The 18,456-nt window shown below is 48.3% G+C and overlaps 1 protein-coding gene across 1 annotated transcript in view; it reads right to left on the reverse strand.

Annotated features, from left to right (window-relative positions):
* LOC135897950 (phospholipid-transporting ATPase ABCA3-like) overlaps positions 1-18,456 on the reverse strand; it is a 162,000-nt gene that overhangs the window by 37,846 nt on the left and 105,698 nt on the right. The window contains exons 17-18 of the mRNA XM_065426664.1: positions 15,542-15,983; positions 4,125-4,546 (exon numbers count right to left, since the gene is read on the reverse strand). Of these exons, the coding sequence (XP_065282736.1) occupies positions 4,125-4,546; positions 15,542-15,983 (864 nt within the window). The remainder of the gene's footprint in view (positions 1-4,124; positions 4,547-15,541; positions 15,984-18,456) is intronic.

An 18,456-nucleotide genomic window follows, 5' to 3' on the forward strand; every position in this document is an offset into this window, starting at 1 on the left:
CCAACGATAGCGGCGAACACAGTCGTCGATCCTCGAAAATGGCGGACGCCGTGGCCGTATGTGAATTGAAGAAGCGCTAGCAAAGGGCTTTCTTTGAGTTTTCGCGTACCAGAATTATGTTTTCTCGTGTAGTGAAATTACAGTCCGAGAGCTCTCATGTCTGTAGGTTGTGTGTATCTGCTAGTCTATAATTTTTCCGCGTATCTTAGCTTGTGAAATTCAATTCAGTAAATTCTTTGCGTCAGGCGGGTGGCCTGGGTGCGGGTGGCTCAAAAATCTTTTTGTCGAAACGACGTCTGACGCCGACGCTGGATTTTTTGCGACGCGGGCTCCTCAACGCTATCAGGTGAAAACCTGTTCTGCCAGTTAAAGGCGTTGTCTTTTATACAAGAGTCATTGAAGCTTCCAGGGTTATCGCTGCGCGCGCCTGTCTTCCAGAAACTACTTCACGATTCGCGTCGCATTTACATTCAGATTATACAAGCTTCGGTGGCCACAAAGAACGCACGGAACCATCGATAACATTCCAGTGTGTTGCAATTATACAGGCGCGTTTTGAGCATAGCGATAGCATTAAGACGTTTCTGGGTGAAATGCAATCCCCCTGAAAGGGAACAAAATTTCAGAGCCATTAAACTCTGTGAAAATCATTGGCCAGCGCAGCTGTATATGTTGTGATCAATGTGTTTAAAATAATCAATGTGTTTAAAATAAATATGTTAATTGAAGTAGAAAGACACATACTACATTACATTTCGTTATCTTCATGTATTTTTTGTGTTTTAAGAAATTGCATACACGGTGCTTTTTTATGTTCAAGCTAGTTTTCTTTTTGCTTTATTCGATTTATTATGTGGTTAACAAGGTGGCTATGACTTTATGATCTCTATGATATACGGCCAGTCGCTCTGTGGGGACACTGGAAAGGTTCTTGGCCAATGTGACGGCTATACACGACCGATGACGTGTCGTGGATACACTGATGTTTCTGTAACACTGAATGCAGAACCTTTCCAAGAGAAACGCCACGAACTACTTTCCGTCTGGCAAAGACACAACTGTCTTGAAATCCCCCGCAATTGCGATGTGAGTCGAACCGGTAGGGCTGATCCAACAAAAGGTGCATGCGCTTGGCGCCGGCCCCGGAAGCACCGTCGCTTCGGTGGCAGAGGTAAGTGGCGCCATCCTTCAGGAGGGCGGGAAAGTAAATCCGCTTCACTTGCACGACCTCCTGGACGGGCGCGCGCTCGTGCGCAGCGATCTAGGAGGCGGTGTCCTTTCACCCTTCCTCTCAAATACTATCCCCTTGCCCTCCCTCAGAACCCCCTCACCTTCTGCTGTCTGCGCGCGCACCCTCCGGCCCGGCGCCAGCTTAGTCCGCTGCATGAAGTTGCATGTTTCGTTATCTGCTGTTATCGGGAAGCTTGGGCTTCTGTGCCTGGACCGGCGTGGGCAATTTTGCGGCGCACGAACACGGCCCTGTGCATGTGTATACTTCATGATTCTCCGGACGTCGTTGCGCCTTCACTGTGCTACACTTCCCTCTTAGCGATAGAGAAAGCTGACAATTGGATGTTCCTCCGCATTGTCACCGGGTCTATGAGTTGTATTTTTCTGTGCCGAGTCACATTTTGCAACTTCAGTAACTCGCCCAGCTTTCCATTCCACTCTCAGCGCTTTTCTTTGTGTGTCCCCGTTCTACAAACGTACTAAAAGCTGAAAAATTACTGTTCCTGTTTATTTATTATCTCAGTGATTGCCCACGGGAAAACTGCGCGAAGAGCTTTCATGTGTAGGCATGATCACTTTCTTTTTCTTGAAAGCATGAGCATTGCAAGTGTCCTATATGCAGCTTTCTGCATTTCGTGTTTATTACACAAAGGAGTGCCCATAGGTATGACGTAGTGCCCCAAGTAAACTAATAGGCGAGTTTTGCGCCGAATCCACACACACAAGAAAGGAGACAACATGGGCTCTTTGTTGTGTGTGTGGTTTTGGCGCAAAACTCGTTTATTATGTCGGATAACAATCTAGCCCAGTAGTTCACTGACCTCAAGTGACGTAATTTTACTGCTAAGCACTGTATTTGTGGTGAAAGAAAAGTCTGGTTGTCGGCGTATTTCGCCAGTCCTTTGTTTCAGGAATAGGCCGTTCTGCGAATGTTGTCTATGTGCTCCTGCAAAAGCTGACTACCTCCTGCTCCTCCTTGCCGCCGTTACTCAAGTTGTGGCGAAATGCGAAATGTGAAAATGTGTTTTTTTTCGTTTTTAGTACAATGGTATTTTGGTTCTGCCATGCGTTTTTCATTTTATTCCGTAGTAATAAACATGAGACGCATTTCATATACTTTTGTGCAGGTATATAGTTAAGTTCGTGTTCTTCTTTGTGTGATATGGCTGTCAATAAACAATCTTAGCATTCTATTGTATTTTTAGGTAACTTGCATGTCACTGTTCTTGCCATTACCAGTGAATTTCCTTTTTCTTTAGTTGTCATGACTATGTCATACACGTCGTGCAGTTTTGTCCAATATCTCTGAGTATTTCAGAAGTCCTCAGTGCGCATATCAGAAGCTCTTCTGCACTTAGGTCGTTAGGGCATTATATAAAATAATCTTTTTTATGTGTGTATATCGTGAGCCTGTGTTTTTATGTGTCGACCTCGTGAGCCTGCTATACCCGGCACGTGTCACTCCGGCTCCCCTAACCACCACGGAACGCACCTGGGCTTACAAATGCCGTCATTTTGCAACCTTATCTGACGTAAACGAGACATTGCATGCGACCCAATCTACAGAGTAATCAGAACTGTGTTAAGGGCCAGCTGATCCTGACACCTCAGCCGTATCAGAAACACGGAAAATTGTAACAATGGCGCGCAGGGAAACGACGTCACCAACAAGACTGCCAACATATTTCACCAACAAGACTGCACACCGAATAGGCCCCGTTTTTATCAGGTCTCTCAGCAAAGAGCACGTGACAGATATTCCAAAGGAGGCGCTCACAGACGCCAGAGAATAAAATATTCCAGCAATTTGTATTAGAGAAAAGGCCATTCATAGGTTTGACGCAACCAGTAACTGCACACGGATCCCTAGCCGCGCCGAGGACCATTTTTCACAAGCTTTGCACACTATTGCGCTTAGTCGAGACAAAAACTTAACATGCGCGTTCTTGACGTAGACACGCGGTCCCTTCAGTCACGCACCGTAGGCAGCTCTATAGTGGCGTGATAAAGATAATACCCGGCTTAACAACGGTCGGCTTCAAAGAGCATCTGTGCTGTGAAAAGGCGACTATCACCGATGCGCGCATGCTAGCTAACACTCTGCTACTGCCCTTGACATTTTACATGGTGCGCATACCACAGCGCTTGGTGTTTGAACATGAATGCATTCCTAGCTGTCCGTGAACATTGACCTTGTCCGGTGGCATACTGCTATTGTCACTGTTTGGGACATCTTGACAAATATTGCTTTCTTTTTCGCCAGTCTACCCCGACTGCGGCAAAGCTCCGCATGAGGTCGATCGGAACTGCAAAGAAATTTTTCACGCATTTTACTTCGAGAAATTCAATTAGTTCAGTAACGCCTCTACGCTACACGCAGCGCCTGCGTGATTGATTATGCGTGGGGCGGATTCATTTTTCTCGCCCAAGACGGTCGGTACCGGATGCGACAAGTCTACGCTGAATTTTCTACTACATGGGGTGTTTAATGCTTTATTTCCCTGAAAAAAGGAGCTAATGAGCCACGACTGGTGGGAAGCACGCTTTGCGCATACGTGAGGTGCGGGCTCAAAATTTGCTCAAACGTGAGTCAGCGCACCCACTTCCCCTCACACGTGGTTTTTGCATGGAAACGCAGTCGGCGTCTGGCGAGACCAAGTAATGCTTCGCGCGCGGACCGCGCATGCGCATTCAGCTGAACAGCACGACGACGGTCACGTGCCCAGTGACACTATCAACACGAATCTTCCTCCAGCGTACGCGTTATTGCTGTCGCGCTCGAATCGTGCGCGTTGGGATTTGTGCGGTTAGTTAACGCAACTACGGATGCGTCGACGTAGGGAGTTATAGTTCGCATGGTTTCGCAAAGGAACCCACGCGCAGTGCACACCTACCGAATGTGGCCGCAGAGTAGGAGCTGAGGCTGAACAGGATGGCGCACCACAACACACAGAAGAGGACGTGGTAGATGAAATCGAATACGAAGTGGGCGAAGATGAACTCGAGGCCCGAGATCCCCGTCATCAGCTGCACGTCTCGAGCTCCGCTCAACCGCTCGGCAGCAGGGAACGAGCCGTAGGCACCGAAGGCCAACGAGTACGTCATAGCCGGCGCCATGAGCCAGTATAACAAAGAGAAGAATTTTGTGGTAAAAATTTGCTGCATAGGATGTACATTTTTGATCTTTAGGTAAGTGACAGTGGCATTAATGTTCGCCATCGGCTTCGATGTCAGCACGCGCAGCCAGGCCGTGTACACCAGGTTCACGAGGACCGGAAGTGCCATGGCGCTCGTCGGATTGGGAATCATCCGTATGCTGCGCCAAAAAACGCCCAGAGCGTGTTTTCAGTCTCTGCAGTTTCACGAATGTGCATTGCGCAGCAATGTTAGAAACATCTCTGTTTGTATGTCCGTCTACACTTGGCGACTTCCATCACTCGTTAACTGCCTTTTACTGCCGTTATTTCTGCCAAGCGTGCTTATAACCACATCTTCCCTTGAAAAGATGACAGTTCAGCTTACACATGTTTATAAGCTGACCTGGTGGCGAATATTTGTGTGTTCAATGAAAGACTGGAACAGTCATGGAACGTGCACAGTTATGCTTTTGCTTTTAGGAGGCCCTTGGAAATGTTTACGATTCTATACAATTATCCATGCCAAATTTGTTTACTACTAAAGGTATTGAATATGGGACATTCAACTTACGAAGGTTTAAATAAACAGATGAACGAAAACGTAGTGCCAAAGCGGCACGTTTGCTATTTTTAATCTGCAGCTTGGGGCGCTATAACGTAAAACTATTCCAAACTTCTCTATTCCAATTCTGGAATCAGCCCTCCGCGATTGGTAAAAACTTTTTTTTAGACCACCTCCAATTCACTTCTCTGTCAAGCGACTTCACGAAAACATCGATTGCTTCCCATCTGATATGATATGTACACACTTATTATGCATGATGGGACCGAACAAACGAAAAACAGTTATTTCTGTTTCGACGCCATCTCACAGTTAGCCCTCGGCTTTTGGTCAAAAGTTTTCGGGCTGCACCCGCTTCATCTGCCGGTCACACGGCGTCACAAAACAGCAAAAGGTCGCCGCGTCAAAGTGACGTGTACGCGTTCAAGGTGCGCTAATATGCCGAATAAAACTCCGAACAAAACTGAATTTTCTTCTGTATAGCCGCAGGCCGCCCCGTTCCGAAAGGAATAAAAGATGGCTGCTGCCGATGGCTGAGGCACTCGTTACTCGCACCTGCCCGAGAGCATTGGTTTCCTTGCGTTTATTAAAACGCTTTGCGTGACAGTGTAATGTTTTCGAGCACTTTAGCAACGTTTACGACCGCGTTCTGCCAACTCTTGTTCGCCGAGGATCCGTTTTAGTGTCATTCTTAAGCTTCCGTGGCATGCCGCCGTGATTTTCGACCAGCCAGCGCCAGCTAAGTAAGCGAAAGCGGACCAATCGCAGACGCAGACACCCGCCTCTTGATCCGGTTCTCAATATTCAGTGCAGTGGCTCCACCCCATCGAATCCCTTTCCACTTGAGCTTGCTTCTCGCCTCTTGTCAGCCAATTAGGTAAGAGAAGCCGCTCAGTGTAGGCAATGTTATTAGTTCTTCAAGCAAATGAAAGCGCTATATGAACAAGAATAGCGTTTTATTGGTCTGTTCAGACAAACCTGTGGGTGACTGCCCAATGCTTGCGTCGGCGGTTACGCATGGACGTCAGGAGAACGGAATGAAAGGATATTGGAATTGTATTACGTTATATGACCCTCGTTGTGATTTACGGTGATGTGAGCATCTTAGCGGCAAGACAGATGTATAGAGCAAAGCACAAATTCAGTTTCACATTATAGTGTTACATTTCCCCAGCATCACCTAAAATATTGTCTTTTACATGTCAAAACCAGGATCTGATCATGAGGTACGCCAGAACACAGTCCCGGGAACAAAACGAGCAGCAACAAGGTGAGCTGGGCCAGTGTGGTTGCCTCCCCTCCCCTCACGTTGGCTAATGAGAGACTTAGGGCTGAGAACGAAAGGCTCAAACAAGAAATACAACAACTTAGAGAGAAGACGGCAGCGAACGATACAGGAAACTCTAGAGCACTTCAGGTACCCTCAGCTCAGGCGATGGAGGAGGACAACCCTCCCCCGCTGCCGTCAGGTAGTGCGACTAAGTCACCCCCTCGTATGTCAGAATTCGACCGAGGAGCGTCGGGCGGCAGCGTAGCGTTGGCGGCTGCACCCTCGACAGAGGAGTGTACCACACGCGCAGATGTGGACGCAATTACAAATAAATTCAGTTCATGGATGGAAAGCATGGAAAAGCGCATGCGAGAGGAAATCGAGAAAATGGAATGTCGCATGCTACCAAGCCTACAGGCTAGCGTAGAAAGAATTGAAGAGACGCTAAGCAAAAAAATTGAGCAGAACTTACAAGGAATGACAGAGCAGACAATTCAAAAAATGTTAGAGCCGCATCTCTCAAAACTCCATGCTTACGAGATTAGGATTGACCGTAAGTTACAAGAATTCGCTGAATGCTCGCGCACTAAGACACCCAGATTGACAGGAAAAATGGGCACCAGGCAGATTGCGTCTGATGATGCGCTTGACCTGAGTAAAGAACAAGGACTGACCTCTTCCAGTTTGCAATATGGCTCGTCAAACTAAGTTAACAATATTACAATGGAACTGCAGGGGTTTTAAACGTAAGCGGGAATCTCTGCAACACTATGTGGACTGTCTAGATGAGAGACCGGATGTAATCGCGTTACAGGACGTTAATGCCGCAGTTAAACTCAGGTCGTACAGTACGCATCAAACTAACACTTCGACTTGCATACTTGTACATAAAGACAGTACGGCTTCAACTGTAGACCTCGAACTTAATGCTGAAATAGAACATGTGTTTATTCGTATCCTCCCTAACACTCGTTCCAGTAAAGGGGCGTACGTACTTAACATTTACAGCCGCCCTAAACACAGGACAGCAGTCTTTGACGAAATTTTTCGAAAAGCAATGCAGGCTGCAAAAACTGCGCCTCTCATTATAGTGGGGGATTTTAACGCGCACAGCTTTCTTTGGGGTTACAACAACGAAAACGTAAAAGGCAGGAAATTGGCAGCAGCAATATCGGATATGGCTCTTACTATTCTGACGGACCCGCAGCATCCTACAAGAATAGGCAATAGCGTTTCAAGGGACACATGCCCAGATTTAACGCTAGTCAAAAATGTTAAAAATTGCGAGTGGCAAAATACGCACGAAACCTTAGGCAGTGATCATTATATACTCCGAATTTGCCTAGACCACAACAAGCATCGTAAACACAGGGGACAAGCTCGGCTTACGAATTGGTTGCTTTTTCGAGAGTCCGAGGGTCCTCAGCTCGACTCGCCTATTGAGGATTATGAGCAATGGGCTGAGTCACTTCTAGCTGCCAGAGAGAAAGTCACGAGAACGCTGCACACCTCAGAGGATGTCCCGGCAGTCGACAACCACCTTCTCCACCTCTGGGAGGCCAGGAGAGGCCTCACCAGAAGGTGGAAAAAGCAAAAACACAATCGCAAGCTTAAAATCAAGATTGCTGAAATTACACGACAAGCGGAGGAATACGCGTGGACCTTAGCCAAAAACAACTGGCTAATCAAGTGCGACTCATTAAGAGGTGGGCTTGGTGTCAAGTCTACGTGGAGCCTACTGCGATGCCTCATCGAACCCAGCAAGACGAGTGGAGAGCAGCAGCGGAACCTCAAGAGAGCCCTCCACGGCTATGAGGGTACGGATGAGCAGCTGGTGGCAGCCCTGACGAGCAAATACCTCTGTACGACCAAAGATGACGAGCCTGTGTTGCAGTATGAAGGCAAAGATAATCCAGAACTCGACAGAGACTTCGAAGTAGAAGAAATACAGGCGGCGCTACTAACCATGAGAAGAGGTACGACGCCAGGACAGGACAAAGTTACAGTCGGCTTGCTCGCCAACATGAACAAGAAGATGCTAGGCCAGCTGACGGATTATATCAATGAGTGCTGGAGAGCTGGCAAGCTGCCCCTGGCGTGGAAATCGGCAGACGTCAGCTTTATCCCTAAGCCGGGCAAAGAGGTAAATATTAACAACCTCCGTCCGATTTCGCTCACGTCATGTGCCGGCAAGCTGATGGAGAAAGCAGTGCATGCCAGACTTTCAGCGTATTTGGAGGAAAACGATTACATGCCCCACACCATGTTTGGCTTCAGAGAGCGCCTATCCACGCAAGACGTACTGCTGCAGCTCAAGATGGAAGTTATTGACCCACCCAACAAACGCAGTAGCAGAGCCATCTTAGCCCTAGATCTCAAGGGCGCTTTCGATAATGTGAAGCACTCAAAGATCCTGGAGAACCTGCGGAAGACACAGTGTGGAAGAAGGACTTTTGAATACATCAGAGACTTCCTACTAGACAGACAGTCTCATGTAAAAATTGGAGATTTTAGGTCCCAGCCAATCCCTATGGGCACCAGGGGTACGCCACAAGGAGCCGTCCTCTCCCCTCTGCTCTTCAATATTGCTCTTATAAATTTGCCTGAGCAACTCGATCGCATAGAGGGAATTCGGCACGCCCTCTATGCAGATGACATCACGGTCTGGGTGACGAAGGGCAGTCTGGGGCAGATGGAAGAGGCGCTCCAAGAGGCTGCTTCGACAGTCCAAAAATATGCCGAGGAGTGCGGACTGCGCTGCTCTCCGGAAAAATCGGCACTTCTAATCATGCGCAGACGAGAAGATGAAGCCCCGGTCAAAATTAGGGTGCACGACGCTGCGATCCCTGAGGTGGAGACGGTGCGTATCCTGGGAATATTGGTTAACAACAAGGGTGTCAACGCAGCAATGATCACTCAACTCCGTACATCATGTGAACAAGTACTACGAATGATCACACGTATCACCAATAAAACGAGAGGGATGATGGAGAACGACACTCTTCGGTTGGTCAAAGCCTTTATACTCAGCAGAATTGTGTACGTAGCTCCGTACCTTCGGATGAGGAGGTGCGATTTAAAACATTTCGATGTCATGATCAGAACAGCATATAAGAAGACACTAGGACTGTCGGTCAAAACATCTACAGAGCGCTTATTGCAGTTGGGGGTGCACAATACAATAGATGAGATAATTGAGGCCCACCTATCAAGTCAATATGCCAGATTGGCAGGAACAAAGACAGGACGCAAGGTACTAGAGGACCTAAATATCGGCTGTCCTTACTATACGGCAACACGACAAGACATTCCGAAAGAGTGGAGGTGCAAATTCGCGACCCTGCCCCTTCCTAAAAACATGCACCCAGAATATCATCAAGCAAGGAGGAGGGCAAGAGCCAAAAAGATGGACCAGATCTATTCTAAATTAGAGGGGGCCTTCTTCGTGGATGCTGCAGGTCCGGTGGGAGGAGTCTCCACAATATCGGTGGTGCATCAAGGGCAGACGGGCAATGGACTTTCTGTTCGGCACGGGGAAATTGCAGAATTGGAAGAGGCGGCGATCGCTATGGCGGCTTCGCACCCTAGTTCAGAATACATCATTACAGACTCGCAAACTGCCTATAGAAATTACACGCGGGGCCGAATTGCGCCGCTAGCTTGCAGGATCCTCAAACAATCTGGGGTCTTTGCTTCGCGCAAAGAGCTGATCTGGGTGCCAGGTCATGAGGGTGTAGAGGGAAACGAGCGTGCACACGCTGCCGCCCGAGCTTTTCTCCCCCGGGGTCCCTCCTCCTCCCTCCCCGAAGACTCGGACTTCCCAGTGCCATTAATAACTTATGCAGACGTATTGCAACACTTGCGCTTATCGCGACGAAAATACCCGGGCCCAGCTAAGGGATTGGACAAATCGGAGGAATGCCATTTACGAAGGTTACAAACCCTGTCATTTAATAATCCAGTGAAGCTGCATGCTATTGAGCTACAATCTTTTTCAGCCGAATGTAAATTCTGCGGGCAAAAAGCAGATCTCTACCATATGGTATGGGCCTGCCAGGCTAATAGTGCCTTAGAAACTATAAAACAGCCAACGTGGGAAGGATGGGAGGCAGCCCTGTCCAGCTCAACCCTCAAGGACCAGCGAGCCCTCGTGGAAAGAGCTAGGGTGGCGGCCTTAGCCAACGGAATTCCGGAATAGGAATCCGACCACCCTTCTCCTAACTCCCCTCTCCCTTTTTTCCTTTAAATAAAACGTTTTCATCATCATGAGGTACGCCGGAAGGAGGCGGGGGGAGAGCTGCGTAAATTTGGACCTCCTAGGGTTCTTTAACGTGCACATAAATCTAAGTACACGGGGGTTTTCGCATTCCGCCCCTATTGAAATGCAGCCGCCATGGCCAGTATTCGATCCCCTGACCTCGTGCTTAGCAGTACAGGACCATAGCCAATAAGCAACTACGGCGGGTCCACAGCGACGCCTGAATTATATGTCAAGGTCGGGCAAGCGTAAACTGCACGTCTCAGCTTTCGTTAGCCGAGGTGTTGAACGAACATAAAGATTAAAAAAAAAACGCTTGATAAAATTGTAAGACCTACGATGTTCGGTCCTCATAGTTCTGTTGACCGAACACCGCAGGTCTTACAATACTTTCGCGCACAATGTTATATTTTTTTCTTTGAACAACTTTTGTAACATCTGGGTTACCCTATATAGTCGAGCAATAGTCTTCCAGCAAGAGTAATCTTGTTCTGAATGTTCCATTCTTGTGTTATTTCTTTTACCGTAAATTATAGAAGACTAGAAAGTACGGTAAAATCCACGACCGCACCGTTAATTCAATGGTCCATGATATATAGAGCAAGTTCACGATAGAAAATCGGTTTACATTTTTGAACGTTTATGGTTCTATTCCGCGCACATTACACAGTGAAACATTCGAAGACCACGAAAAGAAAGGATGAATCACAAACTACGAAGCAGTTGGACGTTTGAGCTGCGTCTTTCCTTTTCCAGGTCTTTCATTCTCTCAGTGTTAAAACTCAGAGCACGACAATTATGAATGCGTGGTACGTAGCCTCGTTCAGTGCCTCTACTAAACACGATTTTCGAGTGCTTATTAAAGAAAGGAAAATGGTGATAGATGCGAAAGCCAAACTTCCTTAACTCCAACAAATTGATTTCTCGTAGACCACGACTTAAGCACAGCGCTTCTGGCCGTGCATATATTGAATGTTTTCTGAGGGAATGATTTCTTTGTTAGTGAACACTTGTCGTTTTAAACTGTCGTCATTAGGTCACTGACTGTTCGCCCTAATTTGAGGCGAGAATATAGACCGGCGTAAACGGACGGGGGCGCGCCACACCCACCGCTGCTACGCTACGCCGACAAAAAGTGGACCCTCTACAGTCTCGCGTCTGGTGCAGTGATTGCATCAGCCGCGTTTTTCATGCTCTGGTGCAGCCGGGGACGCAATTGAGAGCACCTCCTAGATGGCAAGTCTGTGCACCCAGCTTCATAACGTTGTGCTCCTGGACTGAAATTGTCATTGCCATGCCCGGCGTCGCCAAAGTGGTGACGTCGATGCGACGGCGGCCTACTGCTGAGCGTTCCCGTTAGATTCTACTGGTATGGCGGTCGGGCAAAGTGGCATGACGTCACAGATCAAAGAACACCTGCCTTGTGCTATATAGGAGGCGTTGGATAAGAGCATGCCCTATGTCAAGCCGGAGTCGCCAGACCCTTGTATTGCGCGCTAGCTTGGCTGGCCCGCAGCCTGCTGCTGGTTCACTGAAAAGATTGCGCTTAGCATGTAGTTTCGCCAAACGGAACAGCACTCGCTAGCTGCGCACTTGTGCGCATGCGCACTGGCAACAGCTTAACGGTTCTCTGCCGGTACTGGCCTCACCGGCTGCTGGAAACGCTGGAATTTACGCATGCGGTTAGGAAACGAATACATATTAAGCAGCTCAAATCAACGTATGGTCGCGTTCAGCTTGACCGGCGGCACATGAAGAAGGGCTTGCGCGAGGCTCTCAAGAAAAAAAAAAGTTCACCGACAATTGCGATAGTCCTTAATGCGAACTTTTATCGCAACTCTGCACGTCTTTTCATTTTGTAATATATTGGCTGACGCGGACAATCTGCCTCGTGCAGCCCGTTGCAAACGGAGCGAAGTGTGGCCCGACTGCCTTTTTAATCGGGAGATCGCGAGATCCAGCGTGTGGGGGAGTGACGAGTGGGCGCGATTCACAGTAGCTGCCGCACACAGGTCTCTTAAACAACGCATGCTACTTTGGCGCCATATTGTAGCCGTCCTCACCGCAGGGCCTGTCTTGAACGGAACTACGCCTATACAAAGAAGCTGTATATGGTTGCACCGGCAAATTTTCTGTGTCCGTGCGTGTACACCACCGCGCCGACAAAGAAAAATGTTTGTTTCAAGAGCTCGTGTAAAAGGCCGTCTAGCTTTGTAGGTTCATTAGCATAACTATCCAAACCTATCGTAGCTGGCCCATTGTTCATCCTAGTGCGCTCGTCGCAAGCGTCAAGTCGAGCGACTCATGACCTATATTTCTCGCCGTGGCGTTCACTCGCCATCACGTGGAGGCAAGCCGCGATAGCAACTATGTGCGTGTAAAGGCAGTAATAGAGAGTTTTAGCAGAGCGTTTACGGTCCGCTCCGCTCAGACCGGCCTTTCACAACAATTGGCACGCAGCCGCTCAGCAAAACACTACCGGGAACTCTGACGCGCGTGCGCACAGCACAAATAGCGGCAGCGGAACGTGGGACGCTGACCGCGTTCCGCTAGGAACGTGATTTAGCGGTGCGTCAGGGAGCGTGTAGTTGTTTTCGTAATCGTTTTACCGCCAGGCTTAGAGCACGTCAGTGACGTCTCTGGGAGACGCGCTTGTTAGATAAGGGAAATCAATGCATTCTATGCAGCCATCAGTGCGCGTGAAACGTGTGTGGAGCGGAGCGCAAGCAAACGCTCAGCTAAAACTGTCTAATAACTGCGCACGTACGTATCGTCCAATGTGAGTTTGTCTATGCAGTGACGTCAAGCGACCCTATCGGCAGTTGCTCTTGAGCGGTTCCAGGGGACGGACGCGTTTCGTGCGCGCGGAAGAGGAGTAACCTGTCCTCCTAGAGCGACGACTGGAGGGTGAGAGAGAATGGACGCGCCGGCGGCGGAAAGCTGCTAAGACCGATCGGGCGTCCATCGATGAGCCTGGCCCGTCATGTACGCCTGACCGATGGAGCGTGCGCGTGCAAGCACGGCGAGCTTCGCTGCCCGTCATTCTTCACAGACTGTAAGGACCGATGTCTTTTATGCGAAGCATATTACGAGAGCTCAACCCAGCTCCTCAGGCGCGGCGGTTTCGCATTCAATACCACGTGACACCATGACGTCACGACAGAGGAGAAACGGGGCTCCAACTGGCGCCGTCGCTCGCGGCGTCGCGGCGGTATATAAGCAGCTGCGCTTGCCTCTGCTAGACACTCACGAGGTGAGATGCCTCCTGGAGACAGAGCTGCTCGTTGGAATGAGAAGCGAAGGTTGCGGCGTGCAACAGAGACTGTTTCTATAGGTGCCTTTGCTGCGGCGCAGCGACTACGCGCCCCGCATCGGGCGCGGTGAGCGTCGAGCAACGCAGCGTTCGGCGCGACAGCGAAATGTGCGCCTGAGCAAGCGCCGCACGCCTGAGCCGACGCCGACGACACCGGCTTTTCTGCGACACGAGCTCCTTAACGCTGTCGCGTTAAAATAAAGACTAGTATGTTTCGCATCCTGGGCTTAACCTTAGCTAAGCCACAGCCAGTTTTTTTTCTTCTCGCGCTATCGCCATATCCTCCTCCTACACTTTTTACCTCGTGGTTCCGCTGCGCCCTACTCTTCCACTTTCCTTCTCGCGCTCTCTTCACTATCGTCGTCTTTCATCTCCTGCTGCGCTCGGCGTTCTCTCATTGATCCTCGCCTGTGCCCTTTCTCTTGGTTACAAGGGACGCCGACACTCACCGCAAGAAAAGGGCACCTAAGAGCTGCACTCTATAAAATGTGGAGGCCATTCCTGCAATGCGCATAATTATGAGCTCCGCTTAGTCGACTTCTTGGAGGCATTGAAAACTGGCCCGCCGAGCAGTGCAGACGTCGCTAGCCCACAGCGCAGCGTGCTTACTGATCGCGCATTGCTTGCTTTGGCTTCGTAGTTAATCTTATTCGTTATTTGTTTCTTATCTTGCAGCAATAGCTGCTCGGCAGGTCTGTGCATTATCGATCCGCTAAGAGAGCCGGCGATGGAGAGCATGGGGGTTCTAGAGAACAGACTGGTGGGCTAGTTGGCACTGCAAGCCTTGAGGCAAAGCGCAAAGTGGTAGTTATGTGGTAACCACGGGCAATGAAAAGTCACTTGTTAGTGCAATGTAAAATAATTCGCACCCCTTAAATTAAAAAAAGGAGTAAATGTGTTTATAAATTACACCGTAAGGGTCGAGAAGAAAGGGCATTATCAGAAGGGACCGGTTTTCAGTAATCATATCATAAGACGCCAATTAACGAAGACACCAAGTATATTACTGGAGAAATTACTTATGCGGAATTATTGAATTAGAGAAATGATAAATTACTGGAAGTGAAAGTGCATGAAGGAACAACTTGGCGCAGGTGGGGAGCGATCCCACGTCTAGGCATACGCGTGTCATGCTCTGACCAACCGAGCTACCGCGGTGTTCTTTTCCCATCCACTTTCTTTGGGTATTTATGTTTCCCTACGAGAACTAACCCTGGAGTGTTAGACAGCGTCACCACTAACATACCTTGGCGGTGGATGTGGAACATCCTTTCTGCCGCAGGCGTCACGAGTACGTGATCTTTTTGGGCGAAGGAAATTGGTCAATTAACCCACACGCGCTATCTGAAAGCATCAGTGTTGCCAGATTCGAGATCCTCGTTATGCAATGAAGGAGAAGCAAGGAGGTTAACCGAGACGCCCGATTTATGTTGTCCTTGGCGTCTTTGTTTGTTGGCTGCTTAAGATACATTCTCAGGGTGTGAGTTATAAACACATTTGCACCCTTTCTCACTTTTACCAGTGTAAATTATTTTATAGGGTAGCGCTGTGGCTTCGTTCGTTTCTGTTGTGCTACATGCCTTTTTTTGCGCTTTGCCTTAAGTCAAGGGGGTATGTGCACTGGTACAACAGATCAATCTTGAATTTCCCTCCTGTGGGTCGCTCCGGCCATAGCTTGCGCGTTGCAGAACTCGTACTCAACGTGATTTGAAGTACAGTGTGCGATCATTGCAACAATGCGCAGCGGTATAGACTGAGACGATGCACTCACGCGGTAGCATTAAATGCAACGGCCATTGGGTAAGTCTTGATGTAGGTTGGAAAGTCGCGCTCCATGATCTCGTGGAGCTCCTTTCGCAAGTCTCTTGTGGAGCGCACACTGCAGCTTTCGGACTCCACGAGTGCCCGCAGTTTTTCGCTTACGTTGGTGGCTGGTGACTCGCCAAGCACGACCTCGGTGTCGGGGAAGTGGACTCCCAGTTTAATGGGGATGTCGAGGCTGCTTTTGCCACTTCGGAACGCCTTCACCGCGCCTGGTGGTGGCGCTTGCCACGTGAGTAACGCATGCAGTCCAAGTGGCAGCAAGAAGAAGATAAGGTAGAGATCCCAGCTACGCAGGAGGCTTAATAAGCGCTTGATGAACAGGGCGCAAAACGATCGTGACGCCGTGCGCTGTTTTGTGACGGCCTTGCAAACAGCGTCGATGTCCTCTTCTGCAAATCGGATGCAGCATACGGAAAATGAGTTGAAGAATAATGAGTAAGCATTTAGTTAATGCAATAGAAGTTGGTGACATACCTGCACAATACATAACAAAATATTCCATTTAAAGCTGACATTTTCTCCCAAATGGCAAAGCAGTGACAGTGACAGTAAGGGTTATCGTTGTGCTTGAACTTCTAGGACGGTGTCGTAACCATTCCAGGTGTCCCAGTTAAATTTAGCCCTAGTTTAAAAATATGCAAATTGCACGCAGCTGGAGAGAAGAAAGGTAAAGTAGTCCGAACAGAATAGACGTGTCAAAAGAAGGGCCGCTACATCCTTGAGACGCTAGGAAACGAATTGACTATGGTGTAATGTCTATGTATTTTTTTTTCAGATTACTTTTATAGAATGTCTCATAGAATACCGCTACCGCGGAATCTACAAAATAATTAACTGTTTAAGATTTAAGACATAGACGACAGCTGGTTGACCACGGTACGAGCAACTTCTATCCTTCCTTCAACCACGCTTTAAAGGAAAGGGTCGCTGAATGCAATTTAATGAGGAAAGTTTTCACACGAAGAGCAAGGCCCATTCAGCCTACATATATTGACACATCTTGTTTAGTAAAGGTGCAAGGAATGGGTACGATATAATGGAAGTGGCAAAAGGCAGTGTGTCAGCACAGCAGAAAATGCTTTACGGGATGCACTGAAGGCATACTCGCGTGCGGTTATGAAAGCGAAAGTTTCGATGAATTACACGACGAAGCGCCAATGTCTTTCCTACACTTCTTTAAAGGTGGAAAATACAACTAGGTTCAGAAGTGCAGATTTTTGGGCTAGTTGTTCGCTGCATCAACTGAAGTCATAGCGCTGGATCTTGTCACGGACATGCGCATGTCCTGTCGTCTTTAATGTCCCTGTACAGATTACACATATCCTCTAGATATCTGAATTTCTCGAAACAACATCGGAAATACGTACAACAGATTAAGTCCCATCCATCTCACGTTGCTGTAAAATTGAAAGGATATCGGAGCTGGACATAAGTGACCGGTAAAAGATGTTGATTTTAGAATGCAGGATGTTCATAGAACATCTATTCAATCTTCCCTCTACCCACTGCGGTGGCTTCAGGGCTACGTGTTGCGCTAATAAGAACGAGATAATGTGGTCCAATTCCGACCGGGTCAGCCTTGTTTCGAGGGGGGGGGGGGGTGAAACGCCAAAACCACCTTGTCCCGCGCATTGGGGGCTCTTTAAAGATCCCCTGGACGTCGAAATTACCCCGGAGTCGCCCACTAGGACGCGCCTCATCAAAAAATCTTGGTTTTGGGAAGTAAAACCCAAGAATGCTATTCCATTCAATCTTTCCTGTCACGCTTTATTGAGCTGCATACCTGCAAATTTCATAGGAGATATACTACTAAATACAAATTAAACGCGAACAGCCGAGCGTGTGCCTAAACCATAACTGAAAGCAAAATGTGCGTTTTCCAGCCATTGTTGTACACCTGCATGGTCATGTTGTCTTGACGCGAAATCCGGTGCTCTTTGTCCTACTGCGTTGCATCACCTGCAGTTATTTTAAGCTTGTAAACTTGCTGCGCCAATGCAGTGACGCTCCTACCTGCGATTACTCTTAAGGTCGCTAGCAAGGTTATTGCTCCTACAGTGTAATACACGTTTGGTGCTACTAAAGGTACGATTTGGCGCGGGCAGCTTTAATCGAGGAAAGAAAAGCACAAAAGTAAAGCAATGCATGTTAGGAAAGTGGGCGCTGATCAGCTATATCATGCCACCGATGCAGCAATTGTGCTAATCACCATAACCGTGCCATTCGCACCGTAAGAAGTGAGAATGGCACTGCCGCGGCAGCATTAGAAAACTTCCAGAAAACGCTCACCGGAATCGCCTTAAAATCGGGGTGCCATTGTGCCGTACTAACCGGTACAGTGACTCATTCATCCCCAGGACAAGCACGGACTGGAATCGCCTTCCCGCCTCAATTGCACTCATCACCGACCCTACCAACTTCAAGACCGCCGTTCAGACTGCCTTTTGTTAATATTTTTTGTTGATACTTTTTTGTTTGTATTTTTTACTGCATTACTTCTTTTGACTCCACTCCTTTCTGTAACGCCTTGGGGCCTTGAAAGTACGTGAAATAAATAAATAAATAAATAAATAAATGAATAAATAAATAAATAGGGCGAACAGCGCTGCACTGTACCTGCACTGTACCTTTATTTATGTATCAGCCACACGCCCCGCTGTTCGCATTTCACTTGTACTCAGTGGTACATATGCTGAGTCACTTTATTGCCACAGTTATCGCCGTTTGTGGCTAGCAGCTCGGGAGCTTGTCTGAAACGTGCATTTCGGCTACAAACACTTGAATGCCAAAATATAAATGGCAACACTCACGATGCATCAATCTTACTACATATAGTCCTAGCGCTCATAAATATGTTCGTAC

This window comes from Dermacentor albipictus, chromosome 10 (assembly GCF_038994185.2).
Source record: "Dermacentor albipictus isolate Rhodes 1998 colony chromosome 10, USDA_Dalb.pri_finalv2, whole genome shotgun sequence".
In the NCBI taxonomy this organism is placed as follows: domain Eukaryota; kingdom Metazoa; phylum Arthropoda; class Arachnida; order Ixodida; family Ixodidae; genus Dermacentor; species Dermacentor albipictus.